This window comes from Pomacea canaliculata, linkage group LG8 (genome assembly GCF_003073045.1).
Source record: "Pomacea canaliculata isolate SZHN2017 linkage group LG8, ASM307304v1, whole genome shotgun sequence".
NCBI lineage: Eukaryota > Metazoa > Mollusca > Gastropoda > Architaenioglossa > Ampullariidae > Pomacea > Pomacea canaliculata.
In genome coordinates this window covers 10,304,420-10,324,016 of record NC_037597.1, presented here as the reverse complement: position 1 = coordinate 10,324,016, position 19,597 = coordinate 10,304,420, and the positions used below count along the sequence as shown (strand labels likewise).

The 19,597-nt window shown below is 36.6% G+C and overlaps 1 protein-coding gene across 12 annotated transcripts in view; it reads left to right on the top strand.

The window, feature by feature from the left end:
- Positions 1 to 19,597, top strand: part of LOC112571201 (ribosome-binding protein 1-like) — a 47,897-nt gene that overhangs the window by 19,874 nt on the left and 8,426 nt on the right. For 6 of the 12 annotated variants that reach the window (XM_025250038.1, XM_025250039.1, XM_025250037.1 and 3 more), the window contains 15 exons: positions 194 to 286; positions 747 to 842; positions 1,382 to 1,474; positions 4,642 to 4,701; positions 6,826 to 6,891; positions 8,262 to 8,345; positions 10,934 to 11,017; positions 11,237 to 11,305; positions 11,601 to 11,684; positions 12,027 to 12,110; positions 12,386 to 12,460; positions 13,708 to 13,875; positions 14,576 to 14,611; positions 15,645 to 15,656; positions 17,518 to 17,595. In XM_025250038.1, the coding sequence (XP_025105823.1) occupies positions 194 to 286; positions 747 to 842; positions 1,382 to 1,474; positions 4,642 to 4,701; positions 6,826 to 6,891; positions 8,262 to 8,345; positions 10,934 to 11,017; positions 11,237 to 11,305; positions 11,601 to 11,684; positions 12,027 to 12,110; positions 12,386 to 12,460; positions 13,708 to 13,875; positions 14,576 to 14,611; positions 15,645 to 15,656; positions 17,518 to 17,595 (1,182 nt within the window). The remainder of the gene's footprint in view (positions 1 to 193; positions 287 to 746; positions 843 to 1,381; positions 1,475 to 4,641; positions 4,702 to 6,825; positions 6,892 to 8,261; positions 8,346 to 10,933; positions 11,018 to 11,236; positions 11,306 to 11,600; positions 11,685 to 12,026; positions 12,111 to 12,385; positions 12,461 to 13,707; positions 13,876 to 14,575; positions 14,612 to 15,644; positions 15,657 to 17,517; positions 17,596 to 19,597) is intronic. The other 6 variants (XM_025250033.1, XM_025250031.1, XM_025250040.1 and 3 more) reach the window with 4 other exon arrangements.

Sequence of the window (19,597 nt, the reverse complement as noted above, 5' to 3'; positions counted from 1 at the left end):
AGTGACTAATCCACAAAATATTACTGCTAATTTTGAATTTAATCCACAACGAGAATGTATCCACACTTCCAAACAAAGTTTTCTTTCCATTTAGTCTGCAAGTAAAACAAAAGATTTTCTTAGCAGCTGGATGAGTAATATGTATGAAGCTGTTAAATAAAGTCTGCTAAAAGAGTGGCTCTTATTATTGTAGGAGAAAAAGTTGCAGGATTTGGAGCACAGTGTTGAATCTGAGGAGAAAAAGTGGAAAGAGAAGCTACAACAGGCACAAGAAGACGTTGAAAGGGTAAGAATAGCAGATGATCATACTCTAGAGAGTAGTCATGAAATTTTAATGGAATTTTTATTTTTAGGCCTGAGATGGTCAGTATGTTCGTGAAGCAGATGTAAGGTCGCATGAAGTTAGTAAATTTGCTTTTGTCATTGTTCCATAGGGCATTCTGTAAATTAATCAAAGTTGGGAACAGTTGTTACTCTTTTTTTTACAGATTGCTTTAGGGCTTAAAAAGCCTAGAAAAGTATGTTAAAATTTAGATTTAAAAACATAAAGCACTCAATATTGTGGAGAAATCCGTCAGAGATTTGACTTTTAGATTTTTTATAACAGGGATTAGCCATGTGTCTATGAATAGTACACTGTGAAGAAGGATGTGCGAGTCCAAGAAGAGACTGCTATGTTTTTATCTTTGATAAAATGAGTGTTGAAAAGTTTTTGATACTTAGGGATTTGCCCGTCTGAATTACAGAACATAAGGATCCCTACTCAAGAGCAAGAGCTAGAGGAGTTAACAATACAGCAGCAAGCTCAGCTGGAAGACTACAGAAGTGTTTTGTCATCTACGGTCAGTTTTCTTCCTGGTAGCAGGACCCTTTAGAAAAACATTTCCTTTATTTTCTGTTTTTATGTTAATGAATTGAAGTTAGGGATCAAAGGAGTATGATGTTTACTTGAAAGTATCCGGGTGGGTAAAAGATGTTTATCCTCTTCTTTTTAAATCATTACTGCATACTATAGTTGGTGCGATTGTTATATATTTGTTAATTTCTGCAGGAGTCAGCATAACCATTACAGTAAAAAGGAAAACTAGTGAAAAAATATTAGCCATATAAGGACTTTAGGGATTTGGGTATTTTGTTCAGAAATTAATTGTAACTGTACAGTTAAGAATTTCTTGCTTATCTGTAAATATGTTTGCTAAACTTGTATAAGAGTTAAAGTGTACATTCAAGCTAGTACAGCAAGTCAAGAGAGTTAATACTGTAAATTTAGTGGAGTAGGTATACGTTTACCACAGTGATTAAATTTCTCATGGAGGCCACTTATACCAACCATACTGCTTTAGAAGACAAGGTTCAATGGTCAAAGACATATTTTGTGCAGGAGAGTACACTACGTCAGTTGGAAAGTCGAGCTGATGCAGAAGAAAAGAGGTGGCAGGAGAAATTGCAGAGTGTACAAAAGGAGCTAGAAAAGGTGCAGTCACTTTTTTAAAATTTAGTGATTCTCGGCCCTCACCAAGGCATTTGTCATGATTTGTTCTAACAGGAATATTATATATAAGTAGATTTTTTGTTATTATTACTTATATATTTCAGTCATTTTAAATATTTCCTACTTCTGGATACACAAGAGATTTTTCTTCAAAGGAAGATGACTCATTGCGAAGATAAAAGCCAAATCATAATTACAGTATTTATAAATATCCCACTCTTGCAGTAGCAATGCAAGTTGCATGCAAGCAAGCACATATGCATGCACACATGCCTGCCCAAAGACTTAAAAAAATACACACAAAATAAATACACAAATGTGTACAAATTACACTGGCAGACTGACAAGTAGCACACATAAAACAGCACACTATGCTGCTTGCTGGTAGAACACTCACTGTCTCTGTAAACAGTGGCTGTGATTTTGGTGAGAGTTCTTTGTCCTGTTCCGTCCCCAGACTTTCTTAAATGTAGAGCAAGAATGCCATTCAATGGACTGTTTAATGATGATTCGCAGTGTAGTGAAATGGTTTTTGCATGATCTATCCTGTCGAAAGCCTGCCTGCTCTTTTCTCATTCTCTTGTCAAGGGCATTTTTCAGTTTCTCCAGGATGATTCTGGTCAGCATCTTGCTGGGAATGGATAGTGACATAATTTGTGCCAGTTGCTGAACTGAGTCAGGTCACCTTTCTTGGGTAGCTTTACTAAATAGCTAAGCTTCCTTTCAGCTGGAACTTGCTCCTGCTCCCAAATATTTTCAATCAGGGGGTGTGTAGAAAACATCCAACTGTACACTGGTCAAGTTGCCACCCCTCCCGCTAATGACAGGATAGGATGGTCAAGACAGGGCCCATAAATCTGACCAGTGACACGGGACATGCTGGCCTGAAAACAGGGCAGCAGGGTAGAATAGTTTTAGTACCTGCGAACTTCCCTGAATCGGTCCAAGATCAAAGGGTGACCAGGGACACCCCACATATAGGAAGAGGTGACAGCCTTGGACTACGAGAGAATCATTACTTTCCTAACCTGCATGATAGAGATTGGAAGTCCGTTGTCATTGACCTAGTCACAGTGTTTGGACTGAACACGTGTGTGGATGAAAGGGAGCGAATGATGGACGTTTTCTAAATGGAACTTGGTAAATGGCGTAAGGAGACATCAAAATAAAGTGACATCAAAAAGAGAGGTGACGAAAGGGGAAAAAAAGTTAGCGAGCAGATAGAGGAGGTTGGGACATTGGAGAGCGGGCAGAAGAAGAAGGAGATTGGAGAGCGGACAGAATAAAAAAGATGTTAGAGACCGGATAGAAGAAGAAAGATGTTAGAGGGCAGATAGAAGAAGAAGAACAAAGAGTGGAGAGAAGGGAGAAGACGGAGTGAGTTAGTAGAGAGCCTTTGCCAAGACAATGTGCCTTGCGAGTGAGTAAAAGATTGAGTGTGTTAGTCAAAGGAAAAGCTGTTGTGTTAGTGACTGTATTTTTTTTTATAGTTAGGATTTGTTCTTTTGAGTTTTTGTTTAGTAAACACGGGCAGACTCGTACAGGCGAATCTTTTTTCTCTGAGAGAAAGAACGCGCAATTGGAGAGAGTGTAAAACGAGAGGCACTAGCGGCGTCGTGACATACGTCTCAAGGAGATGTAAGAAAGTGTTGTTTGCTGGACTCAGTGTATGTATAGTGTATTGGAAGCTTACCCCAGTGTGAGGTTTGACTTATAGTGTTGATGTTGTAAGACATGAACTGTTGATTATGAACTGTGAACATTGGATTACAAACTGTGAACATTTATGACGAGAGAGAAGTTTTAAAATTACATTTAGACCTAGATGTAAACTATTTCTGTATATATGTGCTGTTTTACTGCATCCTCCCGTTAAATTACATTCTTTTGTTTCATATATATATATCTTGATCTATTTTACTGATTTGGTGAATGGACATGCAGTGAGTGTTGTAATTAGGTGTGGTCAAATGCTTGTCAAAAGAGTTATCCATTGCGTGACAGAGCACTGAACCGTTACAACTAGCTAGTCTGCCAAACTTTTACAGCTGGCCAGCACACACAACGTTTACAGGGTGTAGCATCTCCACTGTGGCTGTTGAGCCATGATATAGCCTTAGTTGCTGGCACGTCGTTAAACAACAAACAAGCGGCTGTTGGGTTTGCTACATCTTACCCTGAAATCCAGCAGATTCCTTCTAAAGTGGCAATTGATTGTGATTTGGTCATTCTGGTTTTCAGTATTTCTGTCTGGTGAAGTCCAGGTGGTCTTGTGAATAGTGCTACTTATATGGAAGAACTGTGCCTCCTGCTACAAGGTCATTGAACAAACAGGTCTATGAACAGCTTGCCATTCTCATTGCAGTTGTCCACACCGTACTTTCATTTCATTTCCCAATATGTGTTCTTTGCCTGTGTTGTTTGGCATTCATGTTGCCCATGATGATCTTCAGGTCTCATTTTTGAGCATGATCAACTGGTGCTTGTAAGAGTTGTAAAATTCCCCCTTCTACTCTTATTTTGTTGCATTGGTTGGTGGATAGCACTGGATGATGGTGATTTTTCTTCCTTTGGAGTTAAGCCAGGCTGACATTCATGTCTTGGGGAAAGTGGTTCCCATGTTATTGCCTTTGCAGCCTTCAGTATTATCAGTACTGCTTTTCTTTGGGCATGGTCATGGTCTGAGTCTTCATGTCAAGAGTAGATGATAGTCTCCCCTGATGCATCTGGTCTGACTGCTGCTATTCTACCTGGTCTTGCACAGGCTGAGAAGCTTGGTGCCATATCTCTTTATCTCATCGGCTACCTGAGCTGATTTATCGTGCTCGTACAAGGTCATAGGCCCCTCCGAAGAGGGTTCTTCTGTCTGTCAGGGACTGCTGTCAGATAATGGAGGTCTTCACTTATTAACAGTAGGAAGATGCTTACATTATCCACATCTGCTATCACACTATGAAAGTAATGAATTTGTATGATGAGAACAATAACAATAAATACCTCGACCAGTGTCATCCACAAATTAAAAACCATTCAAGTCATTAATTATTTGGTGGCAATACTGGCTAAACTGTAGAAGCTGTAGTGTTGATTTGTTTTTAAAAATTAACTTTGCAAATCATCTGAATGCATTTTTCTATCTCTTCTTTCAGTCTAAAACAGAATGCCATAGGCTAGAGAAAGATATCCAGAAGTTGCATGGAAGTACTGAAGTGAGTGCTGGTTGCATCAGATAATAATTGTCTTTATTGTATTTTTATTTTTTATGTTGCATGTTTGCAAATCATGTTCATTAAACATGAAGATGTTTTCGAAAGTGTTTATAGAAGTACTATGCACTTCTGTAATTACTGCAAACTCTTAGATGTCCATGTGACTTTATTTGCATCATTTGAGAGCAAGTTTCAGTTATTTGCTAGATGGAAATTTGGGTCCTTTTAAATCAACAGCAATGAAGAATTAATGGTTTTAAAAAATAAATCAAGAGTTTTCAAAAGTGCTAATCTAAGCACTTTGTGTGTGTGTTTGTGTGCATATGTATTTCCTGCTTGTTCTGTAATGTACTATGTTTTTGCATGTTTGCATGTTATCTGTGTCATCAGCAAACTTAACTGTTTCTGATTTCTCTAGAACTGTTGATAGCTTACTAATGTTGCTGTGGAGTTCAAGCAGTGCTAAGATTATGAAAAAGGTAGCTTTGCGAAGCACCATTATTTTTACATCACCTTCATCAATACAAATGGCTTGCAAGTAGACTACTTATGATAGAAATGTTAAGAATTAATATATCCATCTTCCTCGAGGGTGAGGAAATGTACAGGAAAATTACACTGTATTAAAGGGAGGTATACCAGAGAAGTTTCCACTGGGCAAGAAACTGGAGGCCACTTGAAACTTTTCACTCATTATAATTCTGTAAAAATGAAGAATCTGCATATATTTGTAATGTAAAAACAGTTTAAAGTCTTATATCTTTAAGAATAGTAGTTTTGTTTTATTTTTTTAAAGCTTTATCAGATGACCTAATGTTAAGAAATTATGGGCTACAACTGCTCTTTAACCAAACAAATTATTGTCCCTGGTCACTGGTGCTTTTGCTTTAGACTGCTATAATAAGCTGTTCATAAGAGAGTTAAGCAGTCTTTTTGTTTGGTTCATAGACTGTGCTACAGGCACATTTTTCTGTTATCATACTCTTGAGCTCTATTCTTGCTGGCCTTGGCAGAGTTGCACACCTTGTCAATGGATTCTAACTACCTGCAATTGAGAGACTAGACCCGTGCATTTGCTCACCGAGCATTAGCTTCTTCAGCTAAGAATTGGCTGCCTCAATGGATAGTGGTCCAGTCGCTCCCTTCTTCCAGATGTGATTACCCAATGCATCTGCAAGACCTCGTGAGGGATTTGAGGATTCATTTGTGCAGGTGCATCTGCACAGACCTTGTCCTTCTGGATCAAGATTGTCATTATCAGTAAGGATGCTAATGAAGAGCTGTCACCTTCAACATCTTGCCAGTGAGTGTTTTAGGTGAGGGCAGTGGCTCCTAGCCTATCCTTTCATCACAGTTTGGCTGGCCGATACCATGACCTGTCAAGTGACACTTTGACTCTACCTTTGGTGTATTTTACCTCCAGAATCAGTCCTATGTGAATGCCTTTCCAGCCTGCTAAAGACTGCTGAACTCTCTTTCGTAGAGTTTATTATAGCAGTCTAGGGTGGAAGCACCTGGGTTCTGTGCCCTCTGGTGGCAAGGGCTTTAATCCCCCCCTAAAACCAGGGACAATTTGTTTGGTTAAAGAACAGTTTTAGCCCTTAAGCTTCCAATAGTCAGGTTGTCTTGGTAAGTATTAAAGATAAATAATTTACAAGAAAAATTTCGTTGTTTCAAGAACCAGTTCAGTAAGGTGAATAAGATGTTGGAATGTTATCACTTGGATCTGGAGAGCTTTGTTCCTAGATCTTAGACTAACATGCTTGACTACAAAATAATAAAATTGGCCTTGCTTATCTGGCTATTAAAATAAGGGCTTTATTTTATTCACCATCATCCATTGACTTTTCAGAAAACCAAAACTAAACTAAAATCAAATCAATGTGAAATTAGAAGTTTCCATTAAAATTACACTGTTAAAAAGAGCTTAATAATTTTTAGGGTGAAGAATTTAATGACTCATGAGTCAAACAAAGGTTATTGCCAAACCAGTGCTAATGTTATATGTTGTTACTGGATGAGAGAAATGTTTCTCATGACATGTTTGTGCATGCCTTGCAGCAAGTCATCTTAGCATCATCTTGCTGTTAAATTAACTCATTCTTTGTATATGCCCCTGTTTAGGATCTGTCAGATTTGGGTTTTGCATATCGGTGTGTTGAGAAAAGCCTTACAAGTATTGTTGATGAGGTAAACTCCCCTTGACCATTCCTTGCATGTCTCATTCCAGCTTTCTCTACTGACCAACTTTCACATCACAGAGTACAGTTTAATTAACATTGATGTACAAAGCTTCTTATTAAAGATTGTTGCTTAAGGTAGTTTTCATAATTTTGACTGATTTTTGAAAAATGTCTTTTTGCACAGATGTAACTGAGATCATTGAGTCTGAGAATTCCTTTTCCCAGTTTCCTGATGGACATAATTTCTTTTAGTAACATTTTGTCACTGTAGGTTTTTTGAGGGCTTATGCTTAAGCTGAATGTACAATTGACTTTTTATGTCCAGTTGAAAAATGTTTTAGCCAAATATAATTGCTGTCAATGGGAAGTATTTTATTCTTCTAGTACTGTTTAAACCTTTATTAAAAGCCAAAAATTAGGTTTTTTTTCTTTAGGTTGTGAAAGAGAGGAAATACATGTATTGATTGCATGATACAGTATAGAGGAGTAAAATGTTATTAAATTATCTCTTGTAAAGAAAATATATTCCACAAGTTGAAAAAAATACCAGTGATTTATTATCATCAGTTTTAAATAACCATGAAGCATGTGTTGATCAAGAAATTTGCTTTATCATTTTTTAAAGTTATTGTACAGATGTTGCTTAGCTGTAAGTCATCTGCATTACTCAAAGTGCAGGTCAAATGCTTGCACAGAATGCTTTTCAGGCCAGAACTGCTGCTTGTGCTTCAGGTGTAAGCATGTACATAGCAGGTCTTTGCTGAGAATGTCCCATAATAAAGATTATTTACAGACTGTTAGTGTTATACTAGAAAAGTGTATATAATTAAGTAGACGGCTTTGCAGATTTTTTTTGCATAGGCATGCTCACCATCATTTGTGAAATTTATTGATTGCCGTTATTTTGAATTGGAAATTCAAACTTTTGATCTAGAACCAGAGTGACGCTTTTTAACTTTTTTTTTTTTTAAAGTCATAGAATACAGAGTTTTTCCAGTTAACATGCTTGTGTGTTTGTGTACACATCCATTGACAGATGTCTGTGGTTAGAGTGCATAAATGTCTAGCATGCATGCACATGTGCATACACATAAACAAAAGACTCCTTAATATAAATGTAAGCAGAAGTTTACCAAGACTTGTTATATGGAGATAATGACGACTGTAAAGTACAACCTTAGAGACAAATATTCACTTTATTCTTTAAAAAAAAAAAATGACACTCCTCATGTTCGTATTAAGTTAATCAACACATCCATGACTTATTGCTGAAGAATTAGGTACAGTCTGTCATGTTGCTGAAATGAGTTTAGAATTTGCCTTTGATTCTCCTTTTGTAATAATAGTGTTGTCTAGAAAATCTTGTTAATGCTTCAGATGCAGTCCAGAGTTGAAGAATTGGAGCAGCAGCTTCAGAACTTGAATGACAATCTGTCTGCTGTTACCCAGGAAAAGCAAAAGGTATTTTTACTTGAATGGCAGGTGTCCTATAGTGTCTAAATAAAAGAAATTAATTAACAAACACGTAATGCAAGTGGTGGCCCTTTGCTCCACTGGGAGTTAATAGGAAGAAGAAGAAAATGCAAGAGCCCGCGCAGCAAACAAGCGTGTGTTGAAATTCTAAATCGCTTGAGGCTTTCTAAAGATGGCTTCTGCATACTTGATGCTGTATGAAGCGGAGAGAAATCTTCACAGAAATTGAATATTTTGCAATCGAACTAATCCCATTGATTCATGGGATGATTTAGCCCTCTAACAGCGATTAATATTTCAACATAATGACATCCTGGAGATCGTCGATGACATACAAACGGACTTAGTTATTGTGAATCTTGGATGCACTGTCACACATACATTGCAAGTGTGTCTTGCCCTTCGTTTTTATACAACAGGTGCCTTTCAGAATATGTATGCCCATCTAGCAGACGTCTCCCAAAGAATGGTTGGCAGGATTTATTAACCAAGTCATGAGAAACTGAAAAAAATACAAACCTTTCAGTGACAGTTGTTCCTTTTTGACACAAGTTACGCTACCACTAGTGACAGTCTTTGAAGGCATGCATATCTGCATGAATAATAAAAAGTAAGAGGTACCTTTACGCAAATGTTTTATGTAAGAAGGAGCAGTATACACTGATGTTGCTTCTAATACATGTTGTACAATGCATTAGTCGATTCAAATGTATCAGGCTAGTATATTTGTCCAGTTCACCTTTCTTATCTTTTTACATGGGGGTATATTTTTTTCGTCTTTCTTCCCTTCTATTACTATTATAGTTTCTATAAAAATAGAAATGTGTGGGGTATTTCAGCTGAATTGTATCGGTACAAAGAAACAAAGTTATGCAGTACCAATGTTGTCATTTTATCTACAGACTAAGGACTTCGTAGAGCTATATTCATGAGCGTTTCTCACAAACACTTGGTTCTTTTCAGTCGGTTTAAGGCTTGCTGCTCACTTTCATCAACACTGATCTTGCTGCCTTCTCAAATACTATTTGCTAAAACACTGAAAATCATGGAAAGATATCAAATAAATTTTAATAGAACATAATATGTTATATAGCATACACACAAAATGCAGCATATTTCAACTTTTCGTCAAGAGGGTGATGTGAAAAAGATGTTGAATTGACCTCCTCCAATTGTTGGGAAAAACCCACGTGTACTACAAGTTGGTTTGCGCATGTGCACACATGGATTTTCCTAGGTCTTCCCTCAGGGTCGGAGTGTCAACAGCCCAAGAGCTGCGCTTCGGTGAAATGGGTGACACAGCTTGACGTGGAAAATGCCCATGTGATGAAATTTCGACCCCATAACAAGCAATGCAGGACAAAGAGACCGCTGGATTGAATACTTTGAAGAGATCCTGAATCGACCTTGTTCACCATCCTTACCTGACATACCACCAGCAACTGAACAACTTCACATCAACACCAGCCCTCCCACTAAGATAGAAATCATCAAGGCTATCAAAAGCCTGTCTCATCGGCAGCATCATGCACAAACCAAAATGAGCAGGCTAGCAGAGGAAGCAGAGAAGACTGGCTTAAAGGTCAACAGAAAGAAGACTGAAGTGATGAGAATCAACAACAAGCAGGAACTCACAATCAAGGAGAGAACATCCTGGAAACAGATTGCTTCATGTATCTGGGGATCATTGTCAACAAGGACGGTGGAGCAGACCATGACATCAAAAGCTGCATCAACAAGGCCAGGCATACTATTAACAGCCTGTGCCCCATCTGGAACTCCCAAGCATTATCTTCCCGCAATAAGATCTGCATCTTCAACACCAGTATGAAAGCTGTCCTATCGTGTGGTTCTGAAACCTGTAGAGTGAAAAATACCATCAACAACAAGCTCCAGATCTTTGCAAACCAATGCCTATGCCATATTCTGGGAGTAACATGGCCTGAAAAGATCTCCAACAGCAGCCTGTGGAAAAGAACCAACCAGAATGCCACTAGCCAAGACATCAAAAAGCGCAAATGGGGCTGGATAGGACACACCCTGCGCAAAGCAGCTGACACCGTTGCCAAGTAGGCACTTGATTGGAACCCTCAAGGGAAGAGGAGAGTTGGGAGACCAAAGCAAACGTGGAAAAGAAGAGTAGACAGCGAGGCAAAGGACGTCTGAACCACGTGGGCCCAACTGAGGGGAGCTGCCCAAAACGATGTCTGCTGGTGAGGTGTTATTGTAGCCCTATGCTTCTTGAGGAGTAACATGGAATAAACTTAAATTTAACTAAACACATTATGTAGGGAAAGTGGGTATGCAAGAAGTAGGAATTATTCCCATCAGGATAAATGTAGCTCCCATTATTGTAACAAATTTTGGAAGAAGGTGCATTCTGACATCAGTGTATAACTGGTGTGACATCAAGCTACTTGTAAAATGACTTCAGCATTGTACATCATAATGTGAGGCTAACAAAGTGGAAAGAAGCTGTCATGTGAAGGTAATGACACTGACATCATTGTGTTTTTTGTTAATTATCTGTGCTAATTTTGTTGCTGCATTAACTAGCATTTTTTTTATTTCTTCAGATGCTGTCAACAATAGAAGAGTTGCAGCAGCAGCTTCAAAATGCCAGTGAAAGTCTTTCAACCATAACAAAAGAAAATGAAAAGGTATTTATATTTCACATATGCGTGACTTTTTTTTTTTAATACTTGGATTCATTTTGAGGAAGATTGTAACGGCTCTAGTAAGATGAAAAGAGCTTTCATTTTAGAACCTTGTCTGTGTTTGCTTTGTCAAAATAATGCTGAGTTGCTATTAAAATGTTTGATTTTGATGCTTCCCTTATAACACCTGTCTTTTATTAGCAAATGCTTATGATGCTTCAGGTGAAATCAAAACTAGAAGATGTGGAGAAACAGCTTCAAAATCCAAGTGGTACTGTTGAAAAAGAAGAGGTATTAACACACGTTTGTGTGCACATGTTAAGTTTTATAATATATACCAAGAGTGATTTTATAAAGATGCTTTCAAGTATTCTGGAGATCTTCAACATAACATAAAAAGTATTTCAGAGAGCATGAGTAAGCATGGTATGTGCATGTTCAGTCATAGATTAGTATTGAGAAAAATAAACCGTCATTTTATTCAAGCACTTACTTAGCAAATTAAAACTTTTATCTCATGTTTGCTGATAATTCTGTCATGGAATTTCTAAGAAATATGTGTATGTGCATATATGTATTGGTACAGGCACAGTCAAGATTGATAGATGCCAAAGATCAGCTCAAGAAATCTGAAGAAAGAATTGTCTCTCTTCTGAGAGAGAAGGTCGAGGTGAGAATAAATGGACCATACATAATAAAGCATCAAGATGCAGTATTGTTTTTCAAACAGTATTTTTTGCAGTGTTTTGCTGTTATAAAAATCCTGTGGATGTTCATTTTATTTTTAACTTCAGTTTCTATTTTATTATAGAGACTAATTTTAGAGGCAATTAAAAACACGTTTAAGTGGGGAAACATTTACAAAATTGATGCTTTTCCTGTTCATCTTTTTCAGCTTTTGTTTGTGCAGAGTTTTAGGAATAAGTCATAGCAGCACTTATAAAACACTAAATCACACACAGCTTTTGTGAATACATATGTGCGCACCCATAGATGCTGTGTATATGTGCAGGTGGAGACAAGATTCAACGAGACAAATCTGCGGCTCAAGGAATCTGAAGAAAGAATCAGCATTCTTTCACAAGAAAAAGAAGAAGTAAGTTTTTTTTAAGCCAAGCTTATTTAACATATCATCCATTGGGTGAGAAGGAATGACAGAGTTTGTGTGTTTTAGCAACTTGAATAAAACAATATATCTATAGCTATAGCTATATTTAAAACAAAGGACTCAGTAACTTTGGATCTACAAATAGTGCGTTGTAATTTCTTTGTAACTGAATAGTAATGTATTCATGTTCAGACACACATGCATTCCACATACGTAATGCATAAACGTTGGTGGTATTATTGTTCAACTATTGAATTTGACAGATTTTTAGCAGAGTTGTGGTGCTAGAAAAACAGAAACTGTCAGTGCCACCTACTGATGTGGAGGACCTGAAAAGGGTATGTTTACCTGCTTGAGATGTAACTAGGTATTACTCATTCTTTTATGAAAATATAGTATACAGAACTGGGTGGAGTGGGCTGTTAGGGACACAGGTGGTGTCACGTTCACACTTTTGTGTTCTTACCACAAAGCACAGTTGTTTGTTTGTGTTTTATGCCGTGCCAACAACTAGGGATATATCATGGCAAAAGGTAGCTTTAACTTTAAAGGTTTAGGGATAAGTCTTCCCAAGTCATATAAATATATTTTGTAAAAAGCCAACATAGTAAGTAAAAGATGTAAAGAGGTGGATAAAGTATAAAAAGGGTTGGTGAAACCCAAAAAAGGTTACCAGCACACTAAAAACAGAAGAAAAACTATCAGAACATAAAAATTGTTTATATTTGATGGTAAACCACAAAGCACAAACAGTTGCCTATCAGTTGTCCAAAAGCATATATATGTATAATTTCTAGGCCCAAAACAATTATTAACACACATGCACTACTCAAAGTCCAAGGGTCACAGCCACCTAAAAAAAGCACAAAACAAAAATATATCAGTACACGAACACCTGAATTATGGTAAATTCATGAGATATTTAAAAGAAAAAAATCTAACTTTCGTACACCCAGTTAAAAATGTATCAAAATCCTGACAGCTGCCTTGGATACGTTGTATAGAAAATTAAAAACAACATACAGTATTGTAGTATCCGACAGAATCCACACAGTTGCTTCACACTGCAGTAAAAAAAAAAAAATGTCAGGTGAAAACCGCTTATTTGCTTCTAACGAGTTGGAGATGGTGAAATCAGCACAGCCATTAAAGTCAAGCATAAAAAAAAAAAACAACAACAACCACACACACAATTGCCCCAAGCAGAGTAGATTGATTAAAAATACTGCACACAACAGGTAAGTTTCATGCAGAATCCACACAGTTGCATCTTATTCACTTTCACCTCCTGTCTGCTCACTCTCTTCTATTTCTCTTATCTCACTCCTTTCTCTTACCTGCTCTCACGCTGATTTACTTTTATGTCATAAAATTTTACAACATGATTATAAGGAGGGGGAAAACTATGACCTATGTACATTAGCTATTTTTATTTTCATGTCACAGTACACATGTCCGTGACATAGAGAAGGTTCTGGGTTCGTCATGCAGTCTTTTTTTTTTTAAAAGATATTTGTACTTTAAATTTTAAGACCAGGAAAGTTGTTTCTCTTTATTTTTCATGTGCTATTGGGGGGCTTTTTAGCAACTGGAAGAGCTGCAGCAACAGCTGGAGGCAGAGCGGAAGAAGAATAAAGATCTGTCATCAACACTGGTGCGCCTGAATGGAATCATCAGGACTGGGCAGGATGCACTGGCTCAGGAGCAGAAACTTGTGAAGCAGCTGCAGGATCAGCTGGAAGAGAAGACCAAAGTGAGTATACCTGACCCACCACCACAAAATGAGTCCTAACTCAGAAATGTGAGATTTGCCAAATGTTACAGTTTTAAAAATCTACAGGTTTTGACTTTTCATTTGATACCAGAGTTGTCCTTCTAATCCCAAAATTGAGTGAGTTAAATAAGTTTGAAGTGTGCAAGTATCATGGTGGCCATTTTTGACTCAAGCGTTTTTCCTTAGCAATGGGTACTTCTGTTAGTTCAAAATGTAATAAATTTTGCATGATGATATACAGCATGCTACATCATTTCAAATTACAAAAAGTGCATAACAGTGAATATTTGTAAATTTAATACCCTACGATGTCACGTAAGTGACAAATAGAAGACAAATGTTACAGCATTCCAGTCAGTATGCACACTCACAGAAACATTAGAATGCTACAAAATTATATACAAGTGTGGCCAAAATAAGTAGAAAATTGATTTGAAGAAAAAAAAACATGCTTTGATGCATTAGAGTTAGAGAACTGGCGCGCCACACAAATACAGAAGAAATTCACTTAAACCACAACAGTTATGCCTGCTTGCGTTTGTTCGTGCGCATGTATTGCTTTGTTTTATGCACAAATACATCACCTGTATGTACCTGTAGTGTGTCTCTTCTGTTATCTATTTGCATGCACACACATACACCTATACTTCCATTTATTTTATTGGCTTTTTCTTTACAGGGATCTGACATACCAGCAAGCCAAGAGATTGAACAGGTGAGTTAGATAAAGTAAGCATGATAACAAGAAAATGTTAGCATTATTTTGTCATGTCTATCGAATTAGAAAGGAAGCCCATTCAGGCACATCTTCCTATTCATCCAAAAACTAAAAAAAAAAATATGGCTGTTATATAGGAGGTAGTACAAAGAAAACTACAATAAAATATGGCCATTGACAAAATAGGAAGTACAGAGAAAAGAATGGGAAAAGTTAACAAAAAGGTAAAGATACAGGCCCAAAAAAAGTTGGGTTGGAAGTAATGTAGTAATTCTAATAGTGACTATCAGATAGGCAAATAACTTATACATATATATTAATCAGTGGCCTAAACACCATTTTTAGAGATGGTAAGTCAGATTAAGTCCAGGAGAGAAAACACTGTTTTAGCATTAAAAACAAAACTTAGTAAACTTGATTTCAGCTTCTTTTGAAGTATGTAACAGAAAATGATTCCATGATTGTCTTCATCCTGTGGTGCTAGTTTGTAAAAATCAGTGTCCATTTTTAAAAGTTTCATAAGCCAGCAGACATGAATACACACACAAATAAATGTTAAAGCATGCATTTATATCCAAATTTGTGCATACTCATGCATTTATGTTGTTTTTTTTTTTTTTTAATTAATTTAAGAAAATGGGGGAGAGACTGGAATGAGAGAGAGAGGTGAGGTTTTCTTGCGAATGATGCACTGACTGTTGAAAGTGGAGAGTGGAAAGCTCACTACATCTCTTTTCACCAAATGAACTCATTAGGGATGGTGGCTAAAACAAGGTTTATCTGCAACTGTGGAGAGAAGACTTAGATAAACCAACTTGTAAACCATCAGTGAAAATAGTAGAAGGACCAGGCATGTGTTTATGTCAAGATTGTTCTTTAAATATCAGGCAGACGTTAGAGCTAAAGTGATATTTATGCTGTATGTGTCCCTAAAACAGTATTCTATAAAATAATGACAGCTTTGATGAATTGGTTGGGATTTGCAGATTATTATAGTTAAATATTTTCTCGGTTTTCTTGTTTGTTTAAGTGGAGAACAACGGCAAGTTCATATTTCATCCTGTTTTGCTTGTTTCATTCATACTTATTTGGTCTGGCTTTCCAAACAGCTTATTAATGTACATGGGTCAATGAAAATGAGTTGTTTTTTTTTTTAACCAACCCTGTCGCTTTATGTGATACTGGAAAAATAGTGTCCAACATTGCAGCAGCAGTTTAATGTATGAGGTCAGTAGTTACTGATTATAATATGCAGAGTAGAAAAAACAATGCTGGGTTCAGCTTAAGATTTCTGTTTGGTAGAGACTGTGTGACACATCTGTCAGGGTCTGTACTTGAGTGTGAAGGGACTGGTGGTATGTGGATATTTTCCTGCCAGTATTTTTGTGATATATCACTCTATTTTTTGTGTGTGTTATTCTTATGCTGTTCATCTTTGTCTCCATCGTTTTAAGTGTAGCAGAAATTTTTTGTCTTAAAAGTGAAACTTGCAAACTGCCAGAAAACTGATTTAGGTTATTTTTCATTCCTGTCGCAAGAAGAAATGAAATTGTTTGCTGCAATGTTGCGACAAACTTGGGTGCATGAAATGCCACCATGGGGTTTTCTAATCTACAGACTCTGTATCACTGCAGAAGGAGTCATGCAGGGCAAATTTTGTTTTAATGCATAGCCTTATTGCAAGAATATGTTTTATTGCATATATTTGTCACAAGAATATGTTATATTACTTATATTTGTCACAAGAATGCAAAAGTGAGGTATTCTTTCTTGCATGCACCCACATAGACTCATGCATGTGTACACTCATGCAGACACACAAAGGCTAGAAAATCAGGCAAGATAAGTGACAAAATAGTTAAAAATACCAGTAAAACAAACAAACAAAAAAAATCCATTCTATTTTATTCTCCTTAAAGTTGGTATATGTGGTGTGTAGTTTTCTCCCTTCTGCTAAATATGTGTTTTGTGACAATGACATCCTTAAAGACTACAGAAAAGTATGTGTTAATTCAGATAACAGCTACATGGCTATAGAAATATATCAGAAACAGATTAAATGATCAGACATGAAGACTGGCAGGTTGTTAGAAATACCACCAAGTTACTGAAGACATAAATCTAGTGACAGGGGAGGGGGATAGCCAAGTGATAAAAGTGGTGGCATCGGAAATAAAAGGCATGCCGCTTTGATACCTGCGTCACGCAGCTCGTTTCCCTCAGCCATCCCAGCTGGCAGGAGTGGATACCTGTCTACAAAGAGGGTTGGGGAAGGTAAGGCTGCAAGGGAGAGATGGGCATGCCATCATGTAAAGCTGGCCATGAGTAAAGTGAGATCTCTAATACCTCACTCCCAAATGACCTGAAAAAGGCCGTGGGACAATATTTATACCTTTACTTTTAGTGACAAGGGTTAATGCAATACACAAAATTGCACATCTATATAAAACTGCATCCCCAAATTCAGGCTCAGAGGGCTTTACAAACAAGTGCATAAGCGCATGAGGACACTGCTTTTCAGGGTTGATGAACATGCATATAACATGCACACACATGAAAAGAGTGATATTTGTTTCTCAATATTATCAATATTGTATATAAATGTAATAAGTAACATTGACTAAAAAAATAATTCTAAAAATAAAGCTTAGTTTTATTATCAAATGCAAGTTTGCACACTAGTCTTTATTGTATTTGTACTGTCCCCCCTTCCTCCAACTTGTGTGTGTGTGCACACATGGGGATGGGCATGAATGTTTGCATGTTTTTCCTCTCTCTCCATTCTGAAAGAATTGAGTCTTACATGTGGATTCTGTGATTTAAGTCTTCACCTCAAGTGGGAAATATTTTGGATTCCTATGTTAATTCATGATCGGTTTTGCTTCCGCTATCCCTACCTTTAGCTGAAAGCCAAACTGAATGAAAAAGAAAAACAGCTAGAGCGGGAAATTACAGCAAACAAGCAGCTTAGTCAGCGATTGGTAAGTTGTTTAATGAAAGCAGCTACCAACCCCTTTCCATATTAATTGGCAAGCTAAAATTTGCCCCAAGATATGTTTAGATGTATAATCTCCTTTTTAACAAGAGAGGCATATCCTTTTTCCTGCTATATATTCTTGGCTTGCTCTGGGATTGCTTTTTCCTTTTAAATTTGCTAACTGATAGTCATATAAATTGCATTGTGTGTGGTGATAGGTACCTTCCTTTAATTTCCTCTTCACTTTCTTTGCCTCTTGTCAATTTTGGCCTTATCTAGAATCTCTTTGATTAGTGCTCACTTGACTTGAAGAAGAATGCCATGATAGAATATGAATTTTTCTAGGTTATGTATATTGTATAACTGAAAATGGGTTGGTTTTTTTTTTCCTTTTAAGAGAGCATTCTCTTTGAGAGGCTAGTTAAATGTGGTTCCTTAGCACATTTTTTAACCAAGAAAAGATAAAAATCATGAAGAAATAAATATGCAGATAGAAATGACTTATTGGAAAAAAAGTTTTCAGCATAAAATTAAGAACTTCACATGTTTAATGTAAAACACCTTAAAATATAAAATTGGGATAACACTCTTTCAAATTTTTCTGTAGAATAAGAACATTATAACTATCAACATCTATGACCTTTTCTGTGTAGTTGTTGAATGGTGTTCTACCATCTTTTTCTTCCTAGCATTGTTTCAACATCCTAAGGCCACATCAACAAATCTGTTACATGATCTGACATTTTGGTTTTGAATCTCAATGTTCAGTACTTTCTTTAATAGTTTTTCTCTTGACAGATGACCAGCTTTATTAATCCCAATGTGCAATATTAACTTGGAAACTGTGTTTAGTTATGAAAGTTATGAAAATCAGAAAAAAACAGAATAAATGTTACTTAAGAGATAAAAGATAACTGCTTCACCTTTACTCAGACACAGATTGGGTTGGCCTCAAACATAAAGAGCACATTGTCTCCTAGCCCTTAAGACAAGCTCTTTGTCGTATGCTTTCCATGCTCACCTCATTCCATTGTATCTTCTTCAGCATCTCATCAGTGCAGAACATCACCTGTGTCATTCCCTTTTTATAGAGTAGTGTGAGTGGTCAGTTGAAAATGACATGAAGTGTGTCATATTCCTTACTTGCATTGTTCTCATGTATTAACAAGATTGTCACCTCCCTCATGTCATCAGAAATATTTTGCTGGGTTTTGGTATGTGGCTCAATTTTTATTTGTCTTTATTTATATCTCATAGAAGAAGGCAAAACTAAGATTGTCTAATATTTTTTTTCAAATGAAGGAAACATTAGAAATAATAGATATTTTTTCACTTATTAATTTCTGCGGAAAAAGCAACTGGCAGTCACTGTGCATTTTATTTGTAGACTGCTCTCTCTGCTAATAACCCATGGTTTCCTATGGATGCATCTTCAATAGATCATTTAACATTTTAGAAATACAATTTCAAATTTCAAAATGTATGGAGGAATATTAGCATTAGTTTAGCAGATTATTTTATGGTTGGGCAGAAACTGTCTATTTTCCTGTGCCACATTACTTTGCATTCTCAGCTAATCATCTGCTGCATGTTGGTTTTTTTCTTCATGGGAATGCAGGTAGTAGTTCATAGCTGCCAGAATGATTCATTTGAACTTTTTGAAAAATGTGTAATTCCCAGTGACATGCTAATAGCATTTTGTAGTAAAGTAAGTACTGTTAATGTGTCACAACTTCTTGCATACAGACCTAGGTCATATATTTTAGTGTTTGTTTTGAGAATTGTATTTTTTCATATTTCTGTGTACTTCTTTCTTATATATGAGATCATATTATTTTTAATGGATTTTGAAGAGGTGGTGGGTAGGGGAGGAGAAGTAGAAAGACGATGAAAGCCTTGGTTATAAAGATACAAGTAGAACATTTATGAAACTCTTGGCTAATACGCTCATTTGTGTAATTATGTGCCAGAGAAAATAAACTCATAGTTAGCTAAGTGTGACATAC